This window comes from Pithys albifrons, chromosome 2 (genome assembly GCF_047495875.1).
Source record: "Pithys albifrons albifrons isolate INPA30051 chromosome 2, PitAlb_v1, whole genome shotgun sequence".
Taxonomy (NCBI): domain Eukaryota; kingdom Metazoa; phylum Chordata; class Aves; order Passeriformes; family Thamnophilidae; genus Pithys; species Pithys albifrons.
Window position 1 is genome coordinate 71,291,361 of NC_092459.1, and position 21,363 is coordinate 71,312,723.

General features: G+C 42.2%; 1 protein-coding gene across 2 annotated transcripts; it reads right to left on the reverse strand.

The window, feature by feature from the left end:
• Nucleotides 1-3,194: 3,194 nt before the first annotated feature.
• On the reverse strand, nt 3,195-11,963 carry TBXT (T-box transcription factor T). 2 transcript variants are annotated; one of them, XM_071547962.1, is made up of 8 exons: nt 11,675-11,963; nt 11,286-11,550; nt 10,584-10,718; nt 9,788-9,849; nt 9,635-9,696; nt 8,760-8,936; nt 6,965-7,094; nt 3,195-5,141 (listed from the first exon to the last, which is right to left on the reverse strand). In XM_071547962.1, the coding sequence occupies exons 1-8, from the start codon at nt 11,878-11,880 to the stop codon at nt 4,874-4,876; spliced, it is 1,305 nt and encodes a 434-aa protein (XP_071404063.1). In that variant the 5' UTR covers nt 11,881-11,963; the 3' UTR covers nt 3,195-4,873. The 2 variants fall into 2 exon arrangements, with proteins under 2 accessions (XP_071404063.1, XP_071404062.1); XM_071547961.1 differs by having other exon boundaries at nt 6,965-7,097.
• Nucleotides 11,964-21,363: the final 9,400 nt, after the last annotated feature.

Below are 21,363 nucleotides of genomic sequence, written 5' to 3' on the forward strand. Positions count from 1 at the left end.
TAATTAGTTTACTAGCATCCAGAAACAGTAACACACTTTTGTAGTGCAGCAAGACTTGCCTAGAAGGTACAGATAGTCATCTATAGGAGTATTCTGTCTTCTGGTCACATACCTACGGCACCACCTTGGGTGGTTCCTTGGGAGACAAAGCTCAGAGACATGTCAGGAGTGCAACACCAAAAGTATAGCTGTGCCATTCATTAAAAAAAAAAAAAATTAAAAGGGAGGCTGGGGGGAGCCTTGATTGGCTTGACATTTGAATTGCAGCGAGCTGTGATCACATGGGAAGTATGCAATATATGGAAGCTCTGATGGATCAGTTTGCTCCATACTGACTGAAGGACTTAGTCAGCCAACATCCACCTCTGGAAAGCTACTGGAAATCAGCTTCAGCACCCACTCTGCTTGTATCAGCACTGTAGACTTGAGACATAATAAACATGATAAACGCAATAAACATCATCCAGCACTTCAGCTAACAAAGACTCCATCTGTGTATGGATACTTTGCTGGGGTTAATGGGAATAAAACTCTCCGTGTCCACTTGGGAGAGCAAGGGTTGCAGATGCATACAAAGAACAGAAGGACAAATATTGTGGACATAAAAGCACTGGTGGCTCCAGGAAGAGATCCCTGAGAAGCCCTGTGGCTTCTCTATTTACCAAAGCAACTACTGTAGCCAGTGATATAACCTTGGGCTTTACAGCCCAGTGTCCAGATGCTCAATATCACAGTGGTGTGTGCAGTGGGAGAACCTGGGTTTGGATTGTTAACATCTCAAAGAATTTTTGACATTGTCAGAAATAAAGGCATCTATAAGGTGCTATTAGACACTGAGAAATAATGGAACTGCACCATGCACCACTCAGACTAGCTCCCTTGTTTTCTTTATCTCAGTTTCCAAATGCACAGGATACCAGGAGCAACTAAAGCCAGAACCTCTGAAGATGAAATTATTTTCTCTCCTCAAATGGGTCTCTGTGTGATTTTAAAAACTTACCTGTTTCTGCTTCTGTCTTTGCACATGTCTAAGAATATATTTGGCAGTATTAATTCTAATTTTTATTTTTATTACTTTTTATTTATTTATATATACATCAGTGATGCAGTACCTTAATGTGTATAATCTCACTTAAGTCACAAATTTAATTGACATCTATGAGGGAGAGTCAGGCTGGAGACAAGTTTGGGAACATCCAATCTCACATTTTACTCCTGCCTGCGACTGAGTATTCATGTGGTTTTTGGAGGCATAGTAAGACATTTCTGCACAAGTGGGCTGAGGGGTCTACAGGGATTTTTTTACAGCCATCAATTATTCATTACCCAAAGGAAAACAAAGGAAAAAACCGTTAACATACTGAAATGGCAAAGAGTATAGGTTTCCTAAGGGTCGTGAGATTTGCTGACAGCTTAGTCCCTGAACACTTGAATCTCTCCCAGCCTCACAGTGGTCTGTAGCCCCAGTGTTTTTTGGTATGCAGCATGCTGAGAGGAGCATTGAAGAGGCAGGGTGAAGCTGGTGCAGAGAACTAGCAGAGCCATACTCACTTATGGGCCTTTGAGGCGAGCTGTCTCACACCAGCTTTCCCTGACATTCAGACATGTCTGCTACATTTGTGCCTCCACCAGCAACCCAGGGGTGCACCAGCAGGCAGCCAGGGAAGGAGCACAGCAGAGTTTTGGTGTCATGAGCCCATGGATGAGAAAAGCTCTCCAGAGGAGTCACACAGAGTTCATTTTCATGCTTGCGTGAGCAATTGTAAAGTCATCTGAGTCTGACTGCTCAGCCCCTCCAGCAACTACAATCCTGATGGTATTTCTGAGTCTGCAATACCTTTGACGCTTCTTGGCCACACCAACTCAGTAAAAGTACATTTCAGGAAGATGGTGGCAGAGCAGATGCAAATAGATAGATATTGAAATGCTCAGTCTGCATTAATGCAGCATGCAAATTGCATTCAATAGTGTGAAAGATTGTGGGTTTTTAATTTGAAAGTGTTGGAGGGGGAAAAAAATCCCCCACAAAAAATAGCCAATTAGGTAAGATCCATCTGGTACCAGCATTGAATGGGACCAGGCTCTTTCACTTCACAGCCCAAAGGCCTGAACTGCAGGCAGGTTAGTTCAACATCCACAGCTCATTCTTATAATAAACAGCCCCAACTATTTTTGTTCATGTGGACATGGAAACATTTCATCAGTACACGCTCCGCAAGAACCTGAGAAACTGCAGACCTCTGTGCGGGGCAGCAGCTGGGGGCTGTCCTCCACACAAGCCTCTTCAAGGCAAAGACTGCCCCACAGTGGGTTGCCTGCCTGGGGGCCATACAAAGGGACAGCTTGCAGCCCCAGCCCTAGCACCTCTCCTGCTTTATGGGTCCTTTTCACTGTACAGGGAAATGATGGAGTCACCATCCCTGGAAGCATTTTAAAGAAATGTGGATGTGGCACTTAGGAACATGGTTGAGTGGTGGCCTTGGCAGCACTAAGAGTTAGACTATGACCTTAGAAGTCATCTCCAACTTAAAATGATTCTATGACAGATTGATTATCTTCTTCCCTTGATATGTCTGTTTTGAGAGCATAGCTCTGGGGCAAGGTTAAAGCTGGGCTCCCCCACCCTGTCAGCTTTCAGAAGCAGCATTAGATCAGCTGATAAACTCCTACAGTAGCATTCATTACTGGGGGCAGGGATTCCAAAACATAATTGATAATCTGGTTATCAAGGCAAAACACAACAGCTGCCAGGGTTACATTCAAATCCAGCATTTACCCTACAAACTGATCACTGTGGAAAACAGCTTTCACTCAACACCAATTGCAGCACCTACCTCTGAACGCCAGTCAAGCATTTACCAAAAGCAGGCAGAAACAAAGATGTAGGGAAAAATTAGGGAAGAAGGGGATGAGAACTCTCTGAACATCCATTCACAGACACAAGCCACTATGCAGCAGGAACCATTTGTGAAACCAACCACTCCATAGAAGGTCAACAGACTGTAGGTTCAATACAGCTGATATGCATTTGTTTCACTTTTCTCACCATGCCCACAAACTGAAAATTAAGCTTTGAGTTTTTTTAAGAATCTTTACTATTTTTAAAATTTATATTATACTTCCGAAATACAAGTATAAAACCTCATGAAATACATTGCTAATTTCTACAAAATAGTCTAAATAATAATGCACTTACATCATTTACACAATTTACCTTCACAATAAAATAGGAGCACTTAGATCAATATTTACATATCAACAGAGGATGCGGCAGTGCAGCCATCCACTTGTGGTGCAGTCTCCTGCTGGAGTGCCATGTCCAGGAGACCACAGCCTGCAGTTGCACACAGATCATTCTGCAGGGAGAAAGCCCTGCCAAAGTGTTTCTAGGTACAGGGACCTGCCCATAGGGTGTCAAAGAGACCAAAATGGTGGCAAATACTTGCTTTTTCATCTTAAAGTTGCCACTGTAGCACATGAGCACACATCAGTGAGTTATTTAAGGAACTCCCTGACACAGAATTTTGCTTCACTATATCAGGCACTTCATTATAAAAGTTATTTATTATGGCTTATGCAAAAGAACTCACTTTCCTCAGGATATATATTTGTCAGTAGGAGAAAGACACATGTCTAAGGGCACACTTTAAGCCAATATTTTGGGTTAGCCTGCATTAGAGATTTGGATCACAGTACTTAATATCAGGCACGAAGGAGGTATTTTATCAAGACCCCTTCTTTCCAGCAAGTCAAGTAGTCAGTGTATTTTAAATTTTAGTATACCTGAACTTTCTCCAAAATTCTTGGTAACTACAAATTTCCCTCTTACAGTAAGTTAACTCCTTATGTCCATGTTGTTCAATGTGCCATTGAGTGACATAGCCCACATATGATTGCCTTAAAAGAGTACACTGTAGGTTGAGGGATTATATATATATATATGTATATCTTAACATGTAGAAAATAAAGTTGTAACTTATCAATTAATAAATACAGATCAGAGTAGAAGACTGAAATAAAATAAATTAGAATGTTTCTCCAGATGTTGAACTCCCTCACTTAAGGCCTGAGCCAAAAATAATAAAAAAAACCCTCAACAAAAACCAGTGATGTATTTTCAATGTCTCAAAAGGTTTAGGATAGGGCTCCTAGTATAAGACACCAACTGTTTGAAATGAGATGTTTAGCTAAGCTGATGGGTATTCAAAATCTATATGATCAAACAGTAAAACTTACCTCTGAAAGGAATATTTTGGGTAAAACCTTTTAGACTAAACATTAACATTGTTTTTATTCAGAAGATTATAGTTCTTGCAGATTGTCTCAACATTAATTCAGCAGCAAGGATATAAGCCTATTGTTAAGAACACAACGTATTTGTGAGGCAAATACGTGTTAGTGCACACGGTTTTCCAAAATCTTCTCTCCTCAGCTACATTTTTGCATATTTCAGAACATTTCTGATTAGATAGTCTTCTAGTGACTATAGCTAAAATTGCCATTTAAAAAAAAATTACTGAAAAGCAGTTCAGAGTAACTTACTCAAAATTGATGCCAAACTTCAGGTCCAAACATTTCAGATCACTGAGAAATTTGGAACCTTAAAATGTAGGTCTATCAAATTTTAAAAACGAGAGATTAAAAGCAGTGACTCTGCTCTCAGAATTGCACGCTCACCAGATCTGTAAACTCTACATGAAGTCCACGATACACACTGTTCACTCTAAGAGGTATAACGTAGATGCTCTATGCAAAGCAGTGCAGATGCTTTGTTTGCAGTTTCCTTCATATCTCCTTTTTCTCTTCCTTGAGGATTAAACGTTTTAAGTAATTCAGTAGCTAAAAAGTCTGTCTTACAGGAAAAGGTCAGGGTTTACATGGAAGGTGGTGTGACAGGTGTCCACGTGGATGCCAGCCTGGCATGTGCGGAGGCATCATACTGGCTGTCGGGCAGGTCCGTGGGTGCCCCACCATCGTACAGGGGGGAGGCAGAGGAGGTGGCCGTGACTGGGTGCGGAAGAGCAGAGTAGTGTGCTGGAGAGCCACGCAAAAACTGGGAGCTCAGGCCATTGGACATCCCACTCGACTGAGACACCGGCGTGATGGTGCTGTTGCTCACAGACCATAAGTTGGGGTACTGACTAAAAGAGGGAAAGCGATAAATGAAACAAGTTATTAGGGACTTTGGTGCCTGCTGGCAGTTTCTCAGGTCACAACACAGGCTTCAGGTCAGGTTCATTTGCTGGAGATGGTGAAATTCTCTAGGCAGATCCCAGACACTGTGAGGTAGGAAGGACCCCTAGGCAGGATTTGTGTTCATGGTACCCCCATAAATAAATCTAACTTCCTTTTCCCCAAGAGCCAATTTTGAGCCAAGCTGAGGAATGAACAGGCTAGCTGACAAATGCAGAAATTTGAGAGCTGATTCCTGAGTCATGATGGCATTAGGGAGAAAGGCACATGATGGAGGTGGCTGGACACAGCAGCTGTTGGGAGGGGCAGGAAGGTTTGAATCTACTGCCAGGAGTCTGTTGCAGTTCTAACCCTTGGGTGCCTCTGTAGTCAGATTGGGATGGATGCCTCCATACAGTAACTCAGCCCTCCTTGTTCATCAGTTTGTGTTAGAAGGGGAAGCTACCAGACTGCAGATGCTGCAGATCTCATGGATACCACAGAAAGGGGTACTTGAATGAAAAAGAAGGCTTGTCAGGACACGAGAGCCTCTGCACTCTCCTCTGAGCATCTACTTAAATGTATGTATAAATAGACGAATTAAAAGAAACAGGGTGACTGAAGAGAAGTATTATAAACAAAATCAAGTCCTGATGTATAATACCACACCGCACTTTCTACCTATTGATCCCAAGCAGTTTAATATGAAAGAGAAATGTTATTCTTACTTTACAGATAGGGGTTTAGACAAAAGAGGTGGCAGACTGCCTTCCTTGAGGTACCACAGGTTCAGTTCTACTGGGTTTACCTACTGGATGGCTCAGTGCAGCAACTGAAATTCAGCGGACTTAACAGCTTTCTAAAATATGTATCCTGGGGGTCATACATAGAAACAAGTGCTAGGAGGACCTATTGCCTCAGTTAATCCATGTTCAAGACAAACTTATGTTCAGTAATATAAGCAACTCATACTGGCTAGTAGTACATAGTCTAATTAACAGCTGGGTGTCCATGTGCATGGTTCAAATAAATATGCTTTCCACAAATAGAATGGGAGGTCTGAATTGCTGAGAAAGATGTCCAAACCTTGCCCCTCTGTGCTTAATACAAAATATTTTACCACCTTTGTGTATCTCTTTGAATTTTCAAGTTTAGCTGCAAGAGACTAACTGTAAGCTAAATCTCTGATAAAAGATCCAAAAGTTTAATTAAGATAATAAGTGCAAAGAGGAGAAAAGGATATGTGATCACAAAATAGCAAAGACTTTCACCACATGTATAATCCCATGCTATGCTTGTTAGTGTGGTAACGCTTAAGTAAAGAATTACTGTACCAGTCATGTGCTCCTTCTCCACAATACAGTTTACTGCCCCAACATTTGTGGCAGAACAAGGGTTTATGGAGATATCTGGGAAAGCAGTGATTGGACAAAATGAAAGATATAAAAAATAAATTTTTAAACACCATTATGCATAAAGGAGATGAAGCTTAAGAAAGAATCTTCAAATTCAATGTATGTTTGTCTAAGTGATTTTCAGTCCTTAATCTATCAAACACTGTAGTGACAGCATTTCCAAAACCAAAGCATTAAAAAAAAAAACCACGGTTTCTTTAATTCTGTTTTCCTTGGGGATACCCCTTCTCAGTGCCCCACAGAGAGCTAATGATTCGCACATGGCCATAAGGAGTTTTAATTTGCTGATGACTCTTCCTTTATCTCCTTTTTCAGCCTTCTCCTCATAGAAAGTACCAAGACACTGACTTGAGGGCTGCTAAGGGATGGAATCCTACCTGGAGCTGGTAGCTGTGCCAGTACTGTGACTCATGGGCAGCATCGTTGTGTGTGTAGCAACTCCTAGGGAAGACCAGTTATCATGGGACTGCAGCATGGATAGGCAGGCAGAGGAGTTATCGGCATAGGCTGCTAATAAAATAAATAATCACTTAAACACACTAGAATCAGGGCAAAAAATCTTGTATTTAAATGCAATCTATAGCTTTAAACCACCCTTCCCCCTCCCCCAACAACTACCAGGGTGGGGGGGTAGGGAAGACAAAATTACAAAATTACACACACAGATTAAAAAAAATATTAAGCCAGCAGCCAGTTGTATCAAGCTCAGCCTCTCACTGGCATTTTCCTCATGTGCTGTTTTGCTCAAGTCCCAACTGCAAAGTCTTATTTCTGTGAAGGAGCTATAGCAAAAAGGCTGTCTGCAAATCACCCACTAATCTAACCCATGTCTCTTTATTCAGTGGTGGGAAGAGGTGGGCTCTTATTTACACCATCCCAGTTCCTTGGTGACCTTCCAGGGCACCTTCTTCATCTCCATCACCTACACTGTCAGTAACAGTCTGGCAGATTTGGATAACAAGTGTTATCACTGAATCACACATCCCAGTTTTGAGTTGAGCATGAGTCTGCCTTGAGCACCATCAGGAGTGATTGGACTGTGGCTTAGACTACTCAATTTGTGACCAAAAGTGGCTGGCCAATACCACAGAGGCACTAGGAAACTATAAAGGGAATCCCATACAGCTATCCATAGCAAGAAAGTAGTTGCTGCGGTAGCTGGCTAAGTGAGGGAGAAGGGGTTTCCTGTCGAGAACCAGGGAACAAGAAGGGACACCAGAGGTGTTGTTTTCTTCTTTTATTCCTTTTTAAGTCACAAAACTTGCATAAAATTTCCAAGATGCAAAAAAAAGCTCACAGAAAGCTAGTTGTTTACTTCAAAATTAAGTACAAAGCTACATACAAGATTGGTTAAGCTTCATCTACAAGCCTATGTGTTACTTCATAATTCAAAATATTTAATAACTTTTTTAAAGGGGAACCTTCAATACCCACACAGCCTGAAAGGCAAAAAACGTTAAGCATTCTTTTCTTGTGAGAAGAATGAAATATATTAAAACTTTTTTAAAAAATCACTGTTAAAAATGCTTTTTTCTGCCTGAAGTACCTAGTGCTTGAGATACTAAGCCCTAGGATATTTGGCTATTTCTGAGCATAACTTTTAGTAGCTCTGGAATTTACTCAGCTCCATATTATTTCTGTCTATACAGTCATGATGCATTCATAGACAACAGCACAGACATTAACTACCTCATACGCAACTGAAACTAACACAATCTGGCCCTCAGTTATTACCTGTTAATAATAAGTGATGCTAACAGAACCAGACGTACATCTTCATTTCACTATATTGCCTATAACTAATAATTTAAATCCTCATTTTCAAACTTGATTTAAAAAAAAAGAAAAACAAAAACAAAGTAAGTTTAAGCTCAATGGTTTCAAGAACTCAAGAGCACAAGACAAAGCCAGCACAATACAATGCAGTCAATTACCCGGGGACAGTTGCACTCACCCTAGTTTCTCCATCATAAAGGGACTTGGGACATGTACCCATCACTCCCTGTGCCCATCACCCCCTTTTCTTTGCAATGCTGACCCCGAGCCCCCTGCATAAACTGAGCTAGTTTAGCCACCTTAATTTCTGTGGCATCCCACATGATACCACTGCTCAAAGCTCACATCCCTCAGCTCATTCCACATCTTTTTGCAGAGCTGCAACATCAGACTTACTTGGTGAGTTGTTTCTGTGGGCATAGGGGTTGGTGTAGGGGGCAGGACGGTGGTTCCTCAGCGATGAGTATCTTTCACAGCTGTGAGCAGGGGAGAGTGACAGGGGGGCTCCAAATTGGGGGTGAGGATTGGCAGGTGGGCACAGAGTCCCAGTCCCAGGAATAAGCCAACTACCTACTGTGGGGAAGCAAGAGGTCTGTAAGAGGCGTATGTAATGCAGCCAGACAGGAAAATAAACAACAGCTTAAAAAAACCCCACGTCAAGCCAACATTATTTTTTAAATTGCTATTTCATTAGAATCATAGAAAAGAAACATTGAAATTGTTAAACCCTCCCATATGTAGGTAGTGTGTGCTCAGTAAATGTTAGCATGTTATTCAGTTTTAAATTGCTCTTTGGGGGTCTCAACCTATATCTAAGCTCTGAAGTTTCTCAGACTGCTCTTAAAATGTATTTGCTCTTAACAATTAAGCATTTTCTCTGAAATAATTCCTATTGCAAATCAACTCCACTCCTTTATAGACTGCACACTTTTTTTGAAAATCATCTACTTAACCAATTAAAACACTAATGTATTTAATCATCTCAAAAAAATCTAAGCAAATGCCCATATTGTTCTGAGAGTACTTAAAACATAAGTACTGTTGCAATAATTTTAAGAAATAAACTTTTTTCTCCATATCCATGTGAACATTGTATACAAAGGCAGTTGTCCTTTTGGACATGAATGCAACTGGAGGATTGGTAATATTACTCTCCCTATGAACCAGTAAGCCAGTCACCAAACAGTGGTCTCAAAGTTTTGCTTAACTTAACATATGAGACAAAAGAAATCAAGGTTATGTACATGATGCATAAATGAAAGGACACTTACACTGTGAATACCCAGACTGCTGATTGTCTCCCCCTTCCTCCATCATATCTTTGTGATCACTTCTATAAAGGAAACCATGTTGTATTTGTTAAGAATATGCCTCTACAAATCTATGTTAAAAAAAACCCGCACTTTAGAATTAAGAGCTCTCACCTTTCTTTTGCATCAAGAAATGCCTTTGCAAACGGGTTGTATTTAATTTTTAAAGCTGTGATCTAAAAAGAACAATAAATATCTTTATTCACAATTATCACCATTCATTATCACATTGATATTAGGATTTGAATGAGGACTGTCCACTGAAATTGGTAAAAATCACAGATTTTTTTAAGAAATAAAAGCAGGCCCATAATAGCAACCTACAGATATCAATTTATCAGCTCCTTAAGGTCTGAAGCATTATCAAAGGGCTAGAAATCAGTCTCTGCCAAATTCTAAGAGGCTGAATTCCCGGGGTTTATTGATCATCTAAGGAAACACCTAAGAAAGGTAGTACACTAAAGAGTTATAAAAGTCTTCACATTTCAAGCCAGAGCAGAATGACATCAAAGAAATCTCAGAAAGACTGGTAATTTATCATTCAACATAGATGTGCATTTAGGCTAACAGAAAAAGGGCTATTCCAAAACTGGCACAACCAGTTATTTCATTGCGTAGCTGAAAATGACAACTCTATGTTTTAGATAGCTGTTTGCCCCACAAAATCTTGGAAAAATTACCCTCCTCTAATGAATTTGCAGTGCATATTGAGGCAGATAGCATTCAGAAGTTTGTGCTAAAATACATTTATAGGGGTTTTACATACATTAATTCCATTTTCTATATTTATCTTCAAAAAAAGCACAGGAAGAACTGAAAAACGTGAAACGAGATCTATTATGCTCTGTAACGTGCACTTTGCTACTTGAAACCTCTGGTAGTGGCATCCTTTCTTCCCTGCTGTGCATACCTCCTCATTCTGGTAGGCCGTCACTGCTATAAACTGGGTCTCTGGGAAGGAATGACTGGTGATCATCCGTTGTGGGCCACCCACTCGCACTATATGAATCCTTGGCTCATACTTGTGCAGGGAGTTCAACATAATCTGTGAGCAAATGGACAGAGCAGGTGAACAGGAACAGGGTAGTGGCAGATCCTGGCAGGTACAGAGAGCATACATGTTTTAAAGTGTCTAAAAGAAAAAGGCAACAGGTACAAATAAACCCTAAAACTGGAGCCGTAATAGAAGAAAATGTGCACTGAGGACAGGCACCACAACTTTCTGTGTAGTTATCCCTGTAACTTGACAAGGCACTTGCAGAGTCACAAATGCATCAGTGATAAGCTAGCCAGAAAGATTCATCCATCACATCGTTGGCATTATTCAGACTAAAAAGAAACTTCTAAAAACCAAAGTCATAAAACATCAAGGCACCCATCCTCAGTGGAAAAAACAGCTTTCCTCAAGGAAAGAAGTTGGGGAAGAGGGCGGGATGCAGGAGAGGCAGAGGGGGAAGCGCGACCCGCCCCAGCGCGTTTGCTAACATCGGTATGAAAACTAGCATTAAGCACAGGGATACCACGCTCGGCAGGACCTGCCGCCCAGCAAGGATGGGCCGGGTCGGTCTAGCCTCGCTGCCCAACGTGTCCCGGTGCCGGTGCCTGCGCTTACCTGTCCGCCGCCGTTGAGCTTGTTGGTGAGTTTGACTTTGCTGAAGGAAACGGGCGCCTTCATCCAGTGGGCGCCGAAGTTGGGAGAGTCGGGGTGGATGTAGACGCAGCTGGGCGCCTGCGGCTCCGGCTTCCCCCCCGGTACCCACTCCCCGTTCACGTATTTCCAGCGGTGCCCATCGGCCGCCACGAAGTCCAGCAGGAAAGAGTACATGGCGTTGGGGTCCAGCCCCGACACGCTCACCTTCAGCACCGGGAACATCCTCCTGCGGGGCGACACAGAGGCGCGAGGCAAGGCAGAGACCATCCCGCGCCCCCCGGCCCCGGAACCCCCCTTTCCTCCCCGTGGGCGGCCGGGACCGGGTCCGGCGGCATCCCCTCCCTTCCTACCTGCCGTTCTTGGTGACGATCATCTCGTTGGTGAGCTCCTTGAAGCGCAGCCACAGGTCGCTGTCCTCCAGCGCGACCCGTAGCTCCCGCTCCGTGGGGTCGCCCTTCTCGCTGCCCGCCTGCAGCTCGCTCTCCACGGCACTCAGCAGGTGATCCACGCGGTACTGCGGGGGCTTGCCCGCACCCTCTGGGCCGGGGGAGCTCATCCTGGCCCCGCGCGCCCGCCCGCCCGCCCCGCGGGGCAGCTCCCTGGCACAGCCCCGAGCGGGGAGTCGGGGCCAGCGCTGCCTCCCCTTGACCTCGGCGGCCCCAGCGAGGGTGGCGGGGCCGGGCCCGCTGTTATACCCCGCCATAAACGCCCCCCCGGTGACATCACCCTGCCCACGGGGGGGCCGCGCTGATTGGCGGGCGGCGCCTTTGATCCCGCCGGCCGGCCCTCCCCATTGGCTGCCCGCGGCCATATCACAACGCAGCCCGCGGGAGCCTGTGATGTTAATTGCGGCCTGCGGGATTAAACGCGGCTATTTTATGTAAATCTGCCCCCAAATGTTTGCACCTCTATCAAAGCCGCCGGGGCCGGGGCTCCGGGAGCCGCGGAGGAAATGGCCCATCTCGCCAACAGCCTCACAACCGGCGAGCGCGGCACCCTCCCGCCGCAGTCACCGGCGCAGCGAAGCCCCCGGTCCGCTTTTAGGCAGCCAGTTCTCGGCGGGAGACACACCCGCCGCTGATTTATATTTAGGGGAAAAGTCGGGAAGTCCTTCCCCCGTAAGCAAACGCAGGCCGTCAGCACTCTCCCTACCCCAGCCCCGTTCCCGCGCTGCCCCTGCCGCCTTGACAGAAACTTCTGCTTCAGTGAAGGATGCAGTTGACAACGACAAACCTGGCAGTAAAATGTAGCCAAAGAGCTGAAACAGCACTGTAGAGCGGCTTATCACAAACCTGCCACAGCACGGGCACTCCCCGCCACCGGCTCCCCGCGTTTAAGCGAGCCCAAGAGCCCACCCATGAGAAAAGTCGCAGTTTGTCTCAGAGCAACACCAGCACGGGCAGGGCCTTCGCAGCCGAGGTGCTGGACAGCACTGGTTTCGAGCCTTTCTACCTAAATAATTTTTTTTAATCAAAAAAGCAGGTCCATCGTTACCTGCCATCCCACCTAAATAAAAACATACTTCCGAAAACAGATCGGTAGCTAAAGGCTTCGTTTACCGTAACAAGGAGAAACTCTTGAGAGTTCCTGTGGGCAAGAGAGGAGGCTGAGCCTCACGGGTGAAACTTTGCAACGGGCTGAATTTCTTTTAAAGTTAATTGATTCAAAAACAAGAGCTGGGATGAGGGAGAGGAAGGATGCTCTGAGGCACTCCCGCTCGCCGCTCTTGTATTAGTTTGCATTCTCCCGGGCTGTGGCGGTCTGTGGTGTGAGGGAAACTGTTTATTACCTTTCCGTGAGAATCCCTGGATAGAGGGTGAGGGGGAGAGAGGTGACAATGACCAGGAAATAGTTCAATGGGGTCTCTTTAAACAATAACAAGTTCTTTAAACGGGAGTAAAGGAGAGGGGGAAAGAAGGGGCGCGGTGTAAAAATCAGACTTGTTTCTAAAATAGGCATCTCCCCTTCTCCAAACACTGCGCATGATCGCTGTCGGGATTTTTCACATTTTAGGAGAAAGTGCCCGGGGTACGCTGTAAAGCTGCCTGGCAGCAGAAGGAGCTGGAAGTTAGAGCTGCCAGGGGATGGCACTCTGAATGTCCCTTTTGTGGGATGTCCGGGCATCGGCTCTTTCTGCGGAGACACCTCCTGCCTGAACCTCCTGCCTCTCCACCCAAGGGAGCAGCAGCCCGAGCGTATCTGCGCTCGTCCAACTTCAAATAATGCCAAATCTCCCGCTATTATCTTCGGTTTCTTTTTAGTTAAGGAGCTACAGCATGAGGTTGTATTTTCATTACACAGCACCATCGGGCTCGTACATCATTAACTTTCTCAACTCCCACAGAACTTTTTTTCCCTTCAACCTGACATGCCGAATTCCGCACGCTCTTTAACCACTGTGCAGAAGCATGCGAAAAATTATCCCTTCAGATTTATACATGCGTTAAAGTTTCGTAAAACTCTTTCTGCTTTAGCAGCTACCGCCTCCTTTTTGTCCTCTTCGGAGGGGGAAAGGAGCATTTGCAAAGAAATCATGGACAAAGTTTACTAAATTGCTACGTAGTCACTGCTGGCGGTAGTTGGAGATGATCTTTCCACTATCAGGTGTTTATTTCACTAAAGGCGCTCCACTCAAAACAAGCAAACAAGACCTAACAAAAGCCATGAGCACTTAAACACCGCCAGAGCACAGCACGCTGACCCTCGAATGAGCTGGCAGCCCCATCTTTGTGTTTGTGCTCTGAAGGCGATATTTCAAACATCTTAATCCTGAAAAAAGCCGAGCACCAGGACTCGCCTGCTCCGTGCAGGTGACAGGAAGAGAAGGGACTTTTTACCCCTTGCAGAAGTTGCGTCGCTTTCAGGGTACGGTCCGCGGAGGGGAAAGGGGGTGACAGTGGTAGAGGTGGGGGTGGGGGTGATAGTGGAGGGAGGATAGGGGGACTCCAACCTCAGCTCTTCCTCAGCTCGACCCCACTGAAAATGAACGTGTTTAAGAGCCGAAAGCACCGGGAACAGCCAGAATTGAAAGCGACAGAGTGGTTTCTGTGGAAAATGAACCATACCGAAAATGAATAAATAAAATAATTAGATACGCTCTAAATGTGTATTTAGGTGAGCTAAGCTTTTAAAACACTGTTTAATTCTTCCAGATCTATTCTTCAAGGAAGGACTAATTCCTTATGCATATATATATATACATATGTGTGTGTGTGTGTGTGTGTGTGTGTGTGTGTGTATATATATATATATATATATATATATATACACTCAGGAATGGGAAGCCCTTCGACAGGAGACACTTATGTATATGGTTAATACTTTTTTCACTCATCACTCACTTTAGGCTAAGGGAGGAGAGTCGAATTTCAATTTGCTTTGATATATCTCACGTTTTATTGAATACTCAGCAAATGAGCGATATGCTTATGCCAGACAAATGATGTATACTCTCGAATTTAGTTGGTCTTTCAAAAAATAAGTCTTTTCAGCTATCAATTTTGAAATTACTCTGGAAAAAAAGTTTCTTTCGAACGGGATAAACAAAAAACAACTTAACAGCCACCCCCAAAAATCCAACAAGCCCAAACCGTAAAGTTTTTCCTCGGTCTGGATTCCTGTTGTCTTTATTTTATTTCCTTCCCCCTCTTTCTGATCTTAATTGCACTTCGGTTCTCAGGAGAGAGAACTCCCCACTTCAACAGTCTTTTCACTGCGAGCTGCAGTGCATGACAGTTTACAGCCAAAAAACTTCCTCCAGTCGAACAGCTATAAAGATTCCCGATTTATAGCAATACTTTCTTTCTTGTATGGGAAGACCAGTAGCCTCCAGCTGTTACTTCGGCTTCGGAAGGCCTGTCTGTCATTTCCTACCTTATTCCCTGGGACATCGCAAACCCTCAGACACCTTCCCAGCAGGAAACAGTTCGTCCCCGTAGTCCGTAGCCCTTGGGTACCAACAACCCCTATGCAGCTTTAACCGCCTGGGGATGCCGTGAGAAACTGTGACAGCGTGTTTAAGTATTGGAGGTACATGTTTCATTGTCTTTCAACTTGCAGTCCTAGAGGGGACACATGCGATTAACACAGCCTTTGGTGCGGACCCGCGACTGCAGCCGCCGCACCCCATCCTTGCCTCGGGCGGCAGCCCGGGCAGGGCCGGCACTCACTGCGTCCAGGGATGAAACCCACATTCCAAAGGACAAAACTTCCCAACCTTGAAGAATATACGCCTGCTTTCCCACCTCTTAGCTTTTTGCTTCTCCCTCCCCCTTTTAATAGAAATGAGTACATTTATTGTTATTATATATATGTAATAGAGATGTACAACTCTACTTGTCAGCTGCTTTTTCCTGGACACTGGGAAGGAATCTCCTACTGATACTACTATTGAGGCATTAATGTGGATGTAAATGCCATTTACATAGGAAGCTTCTGGCTTTCATTTATTCTGACATACCATTTTTCCTTATATACAAGGTTTAAACAAGAAAAAGCCTAAAGATCATGCTGCAAGAGCTCTATATAAGGACTCACTATTTTGTAACCCAAATGTGCTAACATATACCCATATAAGGCATGATAACCTGTGAAAAAAATACAGTGGTTTTATCCATTTTAAGTTCATACATTTTAAGCATTAAGCCTCTGGAATAAGTATGCTTCAGCTTCTCTGCTTTTAGTATTTAATGGGACTGATTTTCTCCACAGGCTTTAATGCATACACATTTTTGAAAAACATTTTCTTTTCAAGTAGTTTGAGCAGAGCATATGTTGATTTTGATTTGTTTTGCTTCTCCCTTTAGCGTTTGGAAGGGCAAGGCAAAGGCAAAGTGGCATCCTGCATTTTTGGAAGGTGGCAAAACTCCCGTTGACTTAGTCGGATCTTTGCTTGAGTACTGCTAAGCACCCTCTCCCGTTCAAATGCTCAGATCCTGAGGTTTCCCTCATGAAAGTCAATGATGAAACTTCCAATGACTTCAGTGCCTGCTGCACTAGACAGCACCAACTGGGGAAAAACAATAAAATAAACTGAAGCGCTCATGAAAGCCCATAAGGTTGAGTCTGGATCAAAGACAGATGAATCAGCAAACTTGAAAGCAGAGTACATTTGATATCCAAACTAAAAATTTTGAGCTAGAATATCTTTTTCAATATCTTAACAATACCACTTAGATGACTAGTGTTATTTAAACCACATTATCCTGAGTGAACTAGGGGGAGAAAGTAGATGACACAAATAAGAACCACCCACCACTCTTAACAGGCCAGATCACTACGAGCTGCAAAGAGGGACAAGCACAACAGGGACAACAAGGGATGCAAAGAGAAGTAGTAGAATAATAGATACGGTTTACTGCATTATCCTGATCTAAAGGGATAACCTTAAAAAAACCCCACAAACAAACAAAAAACCCACAACAAACCAACCAAACAAAAACAAAACAACAAAAACAAAACAACGAAAAAGTCCCTCCAAAATCAACCCCACGCTGAAGATGTATTCTGCTTCAAACAGGAACCATAGGAATCTGATGACAGAAAGTACTAGCATTGTCATAAATGACCTAGCAGGAGTCCTGTTGGGAGACTCGACAATAAACAACACCTTTTCTTACACTTTAATCCATATATTCCCAAAGGGCAGTAATGTAAACTCGCATTTTCTTGTGGAGATATGTTGGAGCAAGTTAAAAAGCTAATATTCAGGTCACAAGTACAAAACCCTCAGATTTGCTGACATTAATAACCAAAACAACAGACTTTTCCTGGGGATATTCATCTTTGCCCTAAGCATTATCTATCTTTATAAAAGTATGCAGTGCTAAGAATCAAACTTTCAAGGTTCTTTTAACATCAATAAAATATTTAAGGCAGTTGGAAATCCATAATTTTTACTTTCTCTCTCCTTTAAACATTTCATGAAAATTACTGTAAGGCATAAGACAAACTGGGTGCTCCACAGATAGACAATGTTAACACCTCTAGAAGAAGAGATATAAGCCCTAATTTGAAACTGCAGATTTTTTAAAACCAAATCAAGTTCTTTTCTATTGTTTTGTGGAATGTTTTTTCCCCTGCTTTACTATTTCAGTGCTTTTCTTCCTCCTCCTCACTGGTCCACAGGAAAAATAAATATACAGTGCTAATGAGCACTGTTTTATATTTTATAATAAGGATAACATTTTAGTGTTCACCTGGAAACTTGTGCCTAAATCTAGATTATCTTTTGTTTGGAAATTTGTAATTGCCTTAAAAGTGACCTCAAAGCTTACAGCCCCGTCTGAACCCTTTAGAGCCAAGATTATTTCCTGATTTCTTGCTTAGGTAACTCCCTCATACAGATGAAACAAAAGCACTTGGGCACCTTCAGCAATGAGCAGTTACAGAAAGCAAATTCTCTGCTTCTCATCAGCAAGGAAGTTCTCAGATAGAAAACTGGTTTTTTCTTTACCTCATTTGAATTAACCTCCAGTGTCTGATAAAAATAGTTTTGCATAACTCTGATGCTGTTTTCATCATCTTAGTGCAGCAGGCTCAGAGGAAAGGATGGAAACTTAACTCAACCTAGAGAATATTTGAACTCACATGTACCATACTTTTACACCAACTGAGCCCCTTTTTAGGCCTCTTCACTACCTCCTGTCTTACGCTGCTCTGAATGCAATTAACTTCTTTCTTCCAAGCTCTGTGTGACCTACTTCTACTCACTATATCCAACTCTTCGCCTTACTCACATTTACTTCATGAACAAGGTCTTCTCCACATCTGATATAAATATTTTCATATTATTAGTTTTAAGAAAGTGAAAAGCTCACAAACCATTGAAGTCACCACCATGACTTTCTGTAAATCTTTTCCCTGTTATGTATAGAGCTTTTATGTTGTAAACCATCATGGATAGGTCTGTTCAGGGGAAAGTACATGGAATAAAGACCACACAGATCAGAAGAACAGAACTGTGACACCAAAAACTTTAAATCTGGTCAAAGAATAAATAAGCAAGGTGAAGCTCACTGGAAAGTGGCAATTGCAGAGAAATGAGAAACTGCTGACACAACAACTCCTTAAAGAAGCTCCTGTTGGTCTTCTCAGGGAGACAATGGACAAAACTATTGCCAACTTCTGTTTGTCATACAGATCTCAGACCCTGAGAGAATCTTCTGAGACATACAGATATGCTTGTGGTTCTCTACCTGTCATTTCATGATCAGGAGTGTAAAATCTTTTGCAATTCTTTTTGCAAACTTTACAATCTTTTGCAAAGCCTTTTTGTGTTAAACATAACCATCAAGCTCTAACAAAGACAAGTGTTTGCTTCAGTTTCCTGTTTGGCAATCAGCAAAGGTTAATTGAGTCTTGACCACATTTTTCGGCCGTTTGTGACCTAACAAGTGTAGCTATTGAAAGGTGGTTGATGTGATGTACAGCACAAGAGTCTGGATGGCAGGAGAGCTGATTCTGGGCTCGACTGACTCACTGTCTCAACTTTGTGCAAGTCTTTGGACACTCTATTTTGGTAACCTTCAGAGCAAAAACTTTATACAGAACTTTTCATTGCTAGTATCCCATCCTTATTTTCTCTAGAACCATTTGTAATGCAAGTAAGTATCCAATAAGCTAATAAGGCACAATGAAAATTAATTACATGTCAAAACAAAAATTCACAACCTTTGATCTCTGGTAATGCAAATTTAGCCCAAATTTCTAACAGGGGTGCATTTTTCCTGGAGGATGTTTTCGGAACATGCATTTTTATCAAACTGCTAATTTTAGTACACTTAGTTCCAGCATGCTGCAGACATTGATTAATTTTGCATTTTCAATTAATTAAAAATTCAAAACAATAGCAAAACTAGTCCATAGAGTGAAAAGGAACAATTTAAGACCTACCTTTTTGTCTAGCAATCTGTAGGTACTATCAGTAGCACATGCAGATACAACAGAGATAAGCAAATGATGAATGTGTAGGGATCACATCATGTAATAACCAGCACTGCCTGTGCCATGGGAGGCAGTGCCAGGAATGCCTAGGGAACATCGCAGAAACCTGAGATTCTCTTTGAAACCTCCGCATGTCAACTACCTTCCAGGGGCCAGAAAATATTTCTTGCCTTTGCTAAGAAAAATATCATTTGTGACCTTGTATCAGTGGCCTGTGTAGTCTTTTGTCCTGTCTCACAGAGGTTAATTGCTATGTAGGAAGACATGATCCCTCACTCCTGGTTTATTTTAAAAATTAATGATAGAAGGAGAGGCTAATAAGACAGAATATGAATTCAGGTATACCCAACTTTGTTAGTGTTAGGAATTCAGTTGTAATAAAATCTTCCAGCAATAACATCATTCAGCATCTACAAAGTTACAATTTGTGATGGTTGGCTCATCACTGTTGTGCTACATGGTTATACCAAGGTAACTCTCCAGCGCAGTATTTTTGCTTTACACAACACTAAACCTCCAAGTCTTGTCCTGTCTTTTCCTTTAAGACTGTGTGCCTAACTCCTCTGTGTAAAGAGAAAAAGACATTGATCCCAATCATGCTTATCTGCATTAATACTTTTGGTAATTCCTAATTCAAAAGGTATTTTGTAATTTTTTCCTTAATGTTGTTCCACACCATACCACGGGAATTTTCTCCTAGTGAGCACTGGAAAATTTGACCCAATTGCAGTGATATTCCAGAGTATCACATTCAGTATCCCAGATACACGAGTGAAAAAAACATGGCCATCATATAAGAGGTAACAATAATTTAAAATCTGAATTACATTTCTGTTTTTTCAGAAGTACTTTCATACTTGGGGACTTCTCAAAACTGAAATCTAAGGATGCTGCCAAGTGTGCTCCGTTAAGCTGGCAGTTCTTTCAATCATGGACTTTCCACTTAAATCCTCATTAATGTAATACATTGCACACACATTGAAAGCATTTATTTGCCTTCTTTAGCTACTTTAAAAACAAGTTGAATTAAATCAGTTGACTTAAATTGTAAAAAAAGCCCACAAAAATGACTAATTGAAGTCTTCTCCAATTCCATCCTTTTGACAGCTTGTTATTTGTATTTAACACTGGCTTTGCAAATATTTCTTTTTTTTTAAGACACAAGAGGGAAGATTTCAATATTGTCCAAGTCAGTAATTTAAGGTGCATTTCACTTCAAGAATCTTATGGCAGATGCCATGTATACCCAGGAATTAATTTCCTGCTTCTGTCTGTCCAGATGTTAAAGAGATGGTCACTCTGAGCCATAGGAAAAGCACTTCAAGGCACTTCCCACAGAAAGAAAATCCTTCACTTCAAGCCTCAACACATCAAGAGCTTTGATGAAAATAGGATTTAACTCAAGACTTTATCTTTGGCAGATGTCTTCTGTCACACATTAAGTTGTGTACACTTACAGTAAATATATTTCTATTAAAAAAGCAACTACTGTGACTCACTGAAAAGTTTTCATCCCATTTTACATCTAGAAATACAAGATTACAGTGTGTAACACTGAAACAATAGTAAGTTAATAAGTCAGGTATATAATTCTGACAAATAAATTAGAAAATCCACAATCTCACTTTATTAATGAACAGTTCTGCTAAAAAAGTTCTTAGTAATCAGCTATTTCTGCTCAAACCATAGGAAGTTTTTCCATGAGTAATTCATACAAGAATAAAACTGAATGAAGGATGAATTCCTCCCTAATTTTATAATTTTTGTTCTCAGCACAACAACTGGAAGCTGAAGACTCCTGTATTTACACAACTAGGTAATGGCTTGTGATCTTTTTTTTTTAATTTGGTTGTTGCTATATTTTTAAATTTTTTTTGAGATTTTAACCCTGAATAACAGTGAAAAAGAAGTGCAACTTGATTGAGCATACAGACTAAAAGTCTTCCTCTGAAAAAACAAAGGATTGAAATTAACCAGGTCTCCAAAATTTTTGCTTTTTTTCCTGACTCTTCTTTTAAAACCCTTGCTTTGCCACAAGAACGTTTTGGCAAAACATTTCTTTTGAGAAGGGGGGAGGAGATAGAAAAGCAGAGGG